This window comes from Vombatus ursinus, unplaced genomic scaffold (genome assembly GCF_900497805.2).
Source record: "Vombatus ursinus unplaced genomic scaffold, bare-nosed wombat genome assembly UNPS02009994.1, whole genome shotgun sequence".
NCBI classification, from domain to species: Eukaryota; Metazoa; Chordata; class Mammalia; order Diprotodontia; family Vombatidae; genus Vombatus; species Vombatus ursinus.
Genome location: NW_020949772.1, coordinates 6467733 through 6477354, shown reverse-complemented (window position 1 = coordinate 6477354; position 9622 = coordinate 6467733). Strand labels below are relative to the sequence as shown.

Below are 9622 nucleotides of genomic sequence, written 5' to 3'. Positions count from 1 at the left end.
GACAGAGATGTAGAGGGACAGACAGACAGAAAGAGACACAGACAGACAGACAGAAACAAAGAGAAGCTTGCTCAGAGGCAGCATAGTAGAGCGAGATAGAGGATGAGCAGCCCCCTCATTATCCAGATAGGGAAACTGAGGCAGACCAGAGCCTTGCCCAGGGTAGCAGAGATAGTAAGGGCAGAGCTAGAATTTGTACTAGGGTTCCCTGACCAGGGAGTAGAAGAGGAAGAGGATGTCTGGTTAAGATGGTGATGAGAAAGGCTGTCACAGAGCCGAGCTCACCTGCATAAACCCCAGCAACATCTGGGGGGAAAACAGAGAGCTTTGATTTAAAAAAAGAGAAAGAGAGAAGGTAGGGAACAAAGAGAACTCACTTGGAGTCAGGAAGATCTGGGTTCAAATCCTACCTCCAACACTTAAGGGCAGTGGAAATCTGGCTATAAGACTTTAGGTTGCTTCCAAGAACTGCAGGTAGCACAGTGCCTGGAGCACAGTGGGTGCTTAATAAATGCTTGTTGATGACTTAGTAGATAACCAAGCTGACTAGCATTTATTGAGCACCTTCTGTGTTCCAGGCACTGTGCTAAGTGCTAGGGATACAAAGAAAGGCAAAAGGCAGTCCCTGCTCTCAAGGAGCTCTTGGTCTAATGGGGGAGATAACATGAAAAACAACTATGTACAAACAAGATTTATAGGGGGAGCAATTGGAAATAAAGAACAGAGGGAAGGCCCTAGAACGAAGGGGGATTAAGAAAGGCTTCTGGCAGAAGTGGGAACTTTGGCTGGGGCTTGAAGGAGGCCAGGGAAGGCAGAAGGTGGAGCAGAGGAGGGAGCCCCTTCCCAGTGTGGAGTGCAGTCAGAGAGAATGCTTGGAACCTGGAGACGGAGGGTCCCGTGGGAGGGACGGCCAGGAGGCTGCTGCCATCAGATCCACGTAGAGTGGAGGGGAAGGTGGGAGAAGTCTGGAAAGGCAGGAAGGGCTTTGAAAGCCAAACAGCATCTTATACTTGATCCTGGAGGCCACGGGAGGCGCGGGAGTTGAATGAAGGGGGGGTCGGGTGACGTGGTCAGACTTGGGCTTTAGGAAGCTCAATTTGACAGATGAGCAGAATCAGTATATTACTAATCTGCTCCCATTTTATCCACCTTCTCCTGGAGAACATAAGCATCCTGAGGGCAGACACAGCTCTTCCTTTCTACCTCTGACCTCCCAGCGTCCAGCATTTAGCTGGCACGTGGTAAGGACCTAGTAAATGATGGTTGGATTAGATTGTGTCCTTCCTTAGCTTCCTTTGAGGCAGCTTGGGCCAGTGGAGAGAGTACAGGATATGAAGTTTGAGGAGCTGGGGTCCAAATTTGCCTGTCATTTACCACCTGCGACACCCTGGAGAAGTCACTTTCCTTTCTGGGCCTCATCTGTAAAAGGATGGAGTTGGAATAGAAGGCCTTCCAGGCCTAGATCTGTGACCCTGTGGTCCTTCCAGCCTCAGCTTGGATGACATCTCCTCCGAGAAGTCTTTCTGGATTTCTCTCTCCTGTCCTCAATTTTAGCTTGTATTTCATTATCTGTACACAAATGGTATCCCCTAGTAGAATATAAGCTCCTTGAGAGCAGGCAGGGGCTGTTTAATTTTTCTGTGTCCCCAAAACCTAGTGTAATTCCTAGCATACAGTAGGTAATTAACAAATATTTACTGAATATCTGAATCTGATATTTATTGATGGTGGCCCAGCCCTTCATAAATGCCTCCTGAAAAGCCTAGGCCTTTGCTGGGCTCCACCTTTGTTCACTCCTATAGGACTCTGTCTACCCCACAGGTTCCAGGCTCATAGATCGAGAGCCTGAAGATACAGTGAAGGCCTTCAGGTCCAAGCTCCCCATTTTCCAGAGGAGGAAAACGAGATGACTTGCCCAAGGCCATGCAGCTAATAAGGGGCAAAGCAGACAATCAAACCCAGGTCCAATGACTCCAGTGAAGGAGCAGAAGAGAAGGCTGAAGGCTTCCAGTGAAGATGGCTGATATGAGAAGTTGTCACAGAGCCTAATTCTTCTATATAAACCCCAGCTAACACCTAAAAAGGACCCCAGAGAGAAGCGCAGTGTTCCTCAATGCCACCATGCTAACTCGGAACCCCATTCTGCCCCCCTACAGTTTATGTACTGCAATAGTAGGAATTATTTCATCCTTTGTCTTTGTAACCTCAGCACAATGTCTGGCACATAGTAGGTGCTCAATAAATGCTTGGTGAAACACTATAAAGAGAGACAGGAGCCAAGGGGGTGGAGTAGCAGGAAGTGGGACAGCCTCACCAACTCTCCCCCACCCCCGTCCCTAACAAACTCCTCCAAACAGACTGGGAAAACACACCAGACCGAATCCTGACAGGGAAACCCAAGAAAAAGTCACAGTGAGTCATTTTCTCAACCCAGGTCATCACAGGGAGACAGACAGGGGTCTGTGGACACGGAGGATGTGGCATGATCAGGAGAACTCCAGCCCAAGCCCAGGAAGAACCTGTCCACTGGTCCCAGGTCCATCCTGGGGCACTGGGACGGGAATATTTGCCAAGTGACAGTCATGTTCCCACCACCCAGTTTGGGGCCTCAGATCCATGGTGGGCTAAGGAAGGGTACTTGTGCACAGGGGTGGCACTCTATGGAAAGGAACAGAAGCAGTCTCTAAGTGGGGCTCTAAGAGAGGAGTGGGTTCAGAAGCAAGCAGGGGCATGTCTTGGACCCAGGAGCAGAGCAGGGTCGCTAATTCAGCTTCTAGCACAGTCTGAAGCCTGCAGAGAAATAACTAGAACAGGAATCTCAGGCCAACGGACAGTCTACAATTCCACCACTTTGAACTAACAGAGCTCTCCAACTGGCTGATGGGGCAGGGACCAGAAGTATCTACTCTTACTCAGGCCCAAACTCATATCAGGAATTTACAGACCCTTATACCCGGCGGGCAACAATCAGGCTTTTCCCTGGATCAGACAACTTTGGGACCACAGGAAGCCTGCAAGTCCCCAGCCTGCCACTGAGGTCCTGGAATAGCACAACATTTAATGCCCCAAGAAACCAGCAATGGAATCAGCCCCAGAGTTTCCTTTCAAAAGTACTGCAAAGCCCATCCCTAACATCAAGTCTGAAGTCAGGAAGCAGGCTGGAAGAAAGGACAAAAACAAAAACAAAAACAACAAAAAAAAGGATTCCACCATAATAAGCTGTGATGGTAGCAGAGACACTTAAGACACAAACCCAGAAGAAGAGAATGACTCCGAAACATCTACAAGCAAAGTCTCAGAGGAAAACACAGCTGGGGAACAAGCTCAAACACAATTCCTGCAAGAGATTAAGCAGCAGTTTAAAAAAAAAAAGAATTTAAAAATATTTTTTTGTCAATGAAATTAGAACACGAGGAAAAAATTTGGAAAAGAAATGAGAGCTAGGAAAGAATTAGAAAGGAAATTAACGGTGTGGCACAAGACATACAAAATTTTGTCAAAGCAACAAACTCCTTGAAAATTAGAATATGGGGACGGCACAGTGATGGTGCCAAGATGGCGGAGAAATGGCAAGGGCTCACCTGAGCTCTCCCCAAAACCCCTCCGAACACCTCCACACTGGAAGCAGAGCTCTACTTTAACCAAGAGTTGAAAGCCAAGAAATAGGCTGGGAAAATGAGTAAACAACAGAAAAATTCTGACCATACTATGGTGACAAGGAACACCAAAATACATACTCAGAAGAAGATAACCAAGTCAAAGCTCCTACATCCAAAGCCTCCTAGAAAAATATGAATTGGTCTCAAGCCATAGAAAGGTTCAAAAAGGATTTTGAAAATCAAGTAAGAGAGGTAGAGGAAAAATTGGAAAGAGAAATGAGAGTGATGCAAGAAATCATGAAAAACGAGTCAACAGCTTGGTAAAGGAGACACAAAAAAATACTGGAAAAAAAATAATACCTTATAAGGTGTTAAGGTGTTAAAAATAACACCTTAAAAAACAGACTAGGCCAAATGGTAAAAGAGATACAAAAAAATCAACGAGGAGAAGAATGCCTTAAAAAAGAAGAATTGGCCAAATGGAAAAAGAGGCACAAAAAAATTAACTGAAGAAAAAAACTCCTTAAAAAGTAGAATTGACCAAATGGAAAAGAAGGTCCAAAATCTCACTGAAGAAAATATTCCTTAAAAATTAGAATTGAGCAAATAGAAACTAATGAATTTGTGAGAAATCAAGAAACAATAAAACAAAACCAAAAGAATAAAAAAAATGACAATGTGAAATATCTTCATGGAAAAACAACTGACCTGGAAAATAGATCCAGGAGAGATAATTTAAAAATTATTGGACTAAAAACAAATTATTGGACTACCCGAAAGCCATGGTCAAAAAAAGAACCTGGACATCATCTTTCAAGAAAGTATCAAGGAAAACTGCCCTGATATTCTAGAACCGGAGGGTAAAATAGAAATTGAAAGAATCCACCTAGCACCTCCTGAAAGATATCACCAAATAAAAACTGTCAGGAATATTTTACCCAAATTCCAGACCTCCCAGATCAAGGAGAAAATACCACAAGCAGCCAGAAAGAAACAATTCAAGAATCATGGAGTCATAGTTAGGATAACACAAGATTTAGCAGCTTCTACATTAAAGGATCAGAGGGCTTGGAATATGATATTCTGAAGAACAAAGGAGCTAGGATTGCAATCAAGAATCATCTACCCAGCAAAACTGAGTATAATCCTTCAGGGGGGAAAATGGATATTCAATGAAATAGAAGATTTTCAAGCATTCTTGATGAAAATACCAGAGCTGAATAGAATTTGACTTTCAAATACAAGACTCAAGAGAAGAATAAAAAGGTAAACAGGAAAGGGAAATCATAAGGGACTTAATAAGGTGAAACTGTCTACATTCCTACATGGGAAGATGATACTTACAACTCATAAGAACTTTCTCATTATTAGTTCAGTTAGAAGTAGTAATATATAGACAGAGGGCAAAGGTGTGAATTGAATATGAAGGGATGATATCTAAAAAAATAAAATTAAGGGGTGAGAGAGGCATGTACTGGGAGAAAAGGAAAGGGAGAGATAGAATGGGGTAAATTATCTCGCATAAAAGAGGCAAGAAAAAGTTTATACAGTTGGTGAGGCGGAACAAGTGAACCTTAATCTCATTAGAATTGGCTCAAAGAGGGAATTACATACACACTCAATTGGGTACAGAAATCTATCTTACTCTAGGAAAGTAAGAGAGAAAGGGGATAAGAGATGGGGGTGGGATGATAGAAGGGAGGGCAGATTGGGGGAGGGAATAGTCAGAAGCAAAACACTTTTGAGGTGGGACAGTGTAAGGAGAGAAAAAAATAGAACAAATGGGGGGGAATAAGATGGAGGGTAATACAGTAGTATTTGTATTTGTACAATATGCACAATACAATATTGTACAATATATGCAATAGTACAAAAGCAAAAGTAACTGAAAAATTTTGAAGCTAGTTTCTCTGATAAAGGCCTCATTTCTCAAACATATAAAGAACTGAGTAAAATTTATAAAGATAAGAGTCATTCCCCAATTGATAAATGATCAAAAGATATGACCAGTTTTCAGATGAAGTAATCAAAGCTATCTATAGCCATAAGAAAAAATGCTCTAACTCACTATTGATTGGAGAAATGCAAATTAAAACAATTCTGAGGTATTACCTCATACCTATTAGGCTGGCTAATAGGACAGAAAAGGAAAATGACAAATTGTTGGAGGGGATGTGGGAAAAGTTGGTGGAGTTGTGAACCAATTTAACCACTTCATAGAGCAATCTGGAACTGCCCAAAGGGCAGTGCATACCATGCATATCTAGCAATACCACTACTTGGGCTGTATCCCAAAAGAGATAAAAAACAAAAAGGAAAAGGACCTATATGTTCAAAAATATTTATAGCAGCTCTTTTCCAGTGGCAAAGAATTGGAAATTGAGAAGGTGCCCATCAATTGGGGAATGGCTGAACAAAAAGATTACGATGGAATACTATTGTGTTATAAAAAATGATGAGCAGGATGCTCTCAGAAAAACTCAGAAAGATGTACATGAGCTGATGCAAAGTGAAATGTACTGTGTCCAAAGTAACAGAAATATTGTAAGATGATCAACTATGAATGACTTAACTTTTCTCAGCAATGCAACGATCCAAGACAATTCTACAGGACTTATGATGAAAAAATGCTATCCATCCCCATAGAAAGAACTGATGGTATCTGAATACAGACTAAAGCATATTTTTTTTTACTTTCTTTTTCTTGAAGGTTTTTTTTTGGGGGGGGGTCTATGTTTTCTTTCATAACATGACTAATATGGAAGTGTTTCGCATGACTACACATGTATAACTTATATCAAATTGCTTGCTTTCTCAATGGGGTGAGGTGGGGAAGGAGAAAAGGAGATAATTTGGAATTCAAAGTTTTTAAAATGAATGTTAAAAATTGTTTTTAGATATAACTGTGGAAAAATAAAATACTAAATGAATATCAGAATGGACCAAATAAAAGCCAATGACTCCATAAGACAAGAAGACATATTAAAACAAAATCAAAAGGCTGAAAAAATAAAAGAAAATATAAGGTATCTCATAGCAAAGACAACTGACTTAGAAAACAGATCAAGGGGGGCAGCTCAGTGGCGCAGTGGATAGAGCTCTGGCCTTGGGTCAGGAGGACCTGAGTCCAAATCCAACCTCAGACACTTGACACTTACTAGCTGTGTGACCCTGAGCAAGTCACTTAAACCTGATTGCCTCACCAAAAAAAAAAAAAAAAAAAGAAAGAAAGAAAAGAAAAAAGAAAACATTAAGGAGAGAAAAAATTTAAGAATGATTGGACTTTCTGAATGTCATAACCAAAAAAAAAAAAGAGCCTGGACATGATATTTCAAGAAATCTTAAAAGAAAACTGTGCAGACTTCTTAAAACCGGGGGCAAAGTGGAAATAGAATCTACTAGTCCCCTCCTGAAATGAAGCCCCCAAATGAAAACTACCAGGAACATCATAGCTCAAACCCAAAACACCTAGGTCAAAGAAAAAATACTGCAAGCAGCCAGGAAGAAAGAATTCATGTACTGTGGATCACACAAGTCATAGTCAGGATCACATAGGATTTAGCAGCCACCACGTTTAAGGAACAGTGAGCCTGTAATATGTAATTCCAGAAAGCAAAGAATCTGGACTTACAGCCAAGAATAACTTTCCCAGCAAAACTCAGTATAATGCAACAGGAGGGAAAATGATCTTTAATGAATTAGAGGACTTCCAAGCATTCCTGATGACCAGAGCTGCAGAGAAACTTTGAAGTTCAAACACAAGAGTCAAGAGAAACATAAAAAGATAAATATGAGTGAGCATTCATAACAGACTAAACAAGGATAAACTGTTTACATTCAAATATGAGGAGATGACACACGTGTCCCTTCTGATCCTTATTATCATCTGGGATCACTTCTTATCTGGGAGTAGTTATATCTTGGTGACCTTAAGAGAAGAATGGAAAGAGAGAGGAAGAAGACACTGGGGGATAGGGGAACAGAAAGGAAGGTTAGGGAAATTTATCCTACAGTATTATGGTTTGAAAGTAGACATCTATACAAACAAGAAGGAGGGTGGGGTGGGGAGTGGCTGACACTGGAACCTCACTCTCATCTGAAATGGTCAAAGGAGGGAAGAATACACATACACACACAGAGAAGGCAGGGTAGAGAAAGACATTTCACTCAACAAGGAAACTGGAGGGAAAGGGGAGAGGGTAAAAGGGGAGATTGGAAGAGGGGGTATATTAAGGGAGAGATTAATTCTAAGCAAAACAAACTCTAACTAGGGATACACAAAAATATTTATAGCAGCTCTTTTTTGTAGTGGCAAGGAATTGGAAATTGAAAAAATGCCTATCTACTGGGGAATGGCCAAACAAGTTATGGTATATGAATGTGATGAAACACTATTGTGCTATAAAAAATAACGAAGAGGATGGTTTCAGAAAAACCTCGGAAGACTTACATGAACTGATACAAACTGAAGTGAGCAGAACCAGAACAGTTTATACAATGTACAATGACAATAATATGGTTATGACAAACAACTTTGAAAGAATTAGGCATTCTGATCAGCATAATGACCAACCAGGATTCCAGAGGGCTAATGATGAAACGTGCTCCTCACCTCCTGATTCAGAGGTGAAGGACTCAGAGTGCAGAATGAGATGAATTTTTTTGGATATGGCCAATTTGTTTTGCTTGATGATACATGTTGGTAACAGGTATTTTGTTTTTCTTTCTCATTTGGAGGGGAAGGGAGCAGAGTGGAATGGAGAGAAGGTAGATTTTGTTGATTAAAAAAAATAAAAATAGAATTTTAAAAAAAGAGACACTATAAAGATGAAAATTTTGAAAGATTTAAGAACGCTGATCAACACAATGACCAACCACACAGGACTGCAGAGGACTCATGATGAAGTGTACTACCCCACTCCTGGCAAAACGGAGAGGGACTCAGGGTACAGAACAACATATCTGGATGTGGCCAATGAGGGAATGGTTTTGCTCGACTGTATATTTTATTAGAAGGATCTTATTCTCTCTCTCCAATGAGGAGGACTACCCAGTTGAACTCCTGCTTTTGACCCCATCCCTTGCACCCCAGCATGCCCCCATCCTTTCTTACTCACCAAGAGCTGCCACCACCAAGAAAAAGGAGGCAGCTACCAGGAAGGCCAGGTCAGGCTTAGTGTAGGACAGTAGTTTCTGCAGCGTGGCCCCTGATGTCTCCTCCTGCTTTGGCTGCCCCTCTGTGGGGTAGCCCACACCCTCGCCCGGTGCCCCTGGCTCCAGCACCGTGTGGCCCGGACGCACGGTGGATAGCAGCCACCAGAGGAAGAACGTGGCCCCGATGGAGGCATAGGTCCAGACAAAGAGGCCCCAGAACCAGGGGTCCCGGATGGGCTTGCGTACCTCAGAGAAGAGGAGCATCTTCACCATGGTGTAAATGCCCACAAAGAGGCACACCAGGATGATGAAGGTCCAGGCGGCTTTGAGCCGCCGGGGGCCCAAGGCGCTGTTCTTGGCCACACCGATGGTGGCCCCCAGAAGCAGGCAGCTCCGGTACAGGCAGGCGGCCCAGAGGTCCAGCACCGAGTCGAAGATGTTGAAGTCTCTCAGGTCCTGCAGCACGCCCCGGTCCCGATGACTGAAGACATAGAGCACCGTAGTGATGCCCACGTCCACACTCATGAAGACCCCTGTGATGGCCACAGCCTTCCAGACCCTCATCCTGCCGAGCAGTGGGGGCGGTGAAGGGGCCTAGCAAGGGACCAGATCTTTAGCTCAGAGCAGACGGGTTCATCGCTTCTAGGTGGACGCTGGGGTACCTGGAAGCCAAGAGGATGATGTCAGAAGATGGAAAGAAGATGATGCGGGGGAAGGGGACTAAAGTTTCCCATGTAAATCCCTGGGTCAGCCCTCATCTGGCTCAGATTTTAAGCTCTCAGTCTGGAGTCAGAGGATCATAAAACCTAGAGGTGGAGGAGATCTCTGAGGTCATCTAGTCCAACCCTGTCATTTTACAGAGGAAGAAA

General features: G+C 42.9%; 1 protein-coding gene across 3 annotated transcripts in view; it reads right to left on the bottom strand.

Annotated features, from left to right (window-relative positions):
* Positions 1 to 9622, bottom strand: part of ABCB9 (ATP binding cassette subfamily B member 9) — a 51271-nt gene that overhangs the window by 33694 nt on the left and 7955 nt on the right. For all 3 annotated transcript variants that reach the window (XM_027853541.1, XM_027853542.1, XM_027853543.1), the window contains exon 2: positions 8717 to 9415. In XM_027853541.1, coding sequence (XP_027709342.1) covers positions 8717 to 9317 — 601 coding nt within the window. In that variant the 5' untranslated portion in view covers positions 9318 to 9415. The remainder of the gene's footprint in view (positions 1 to 8716; positions 9416 to 9622) is intronic.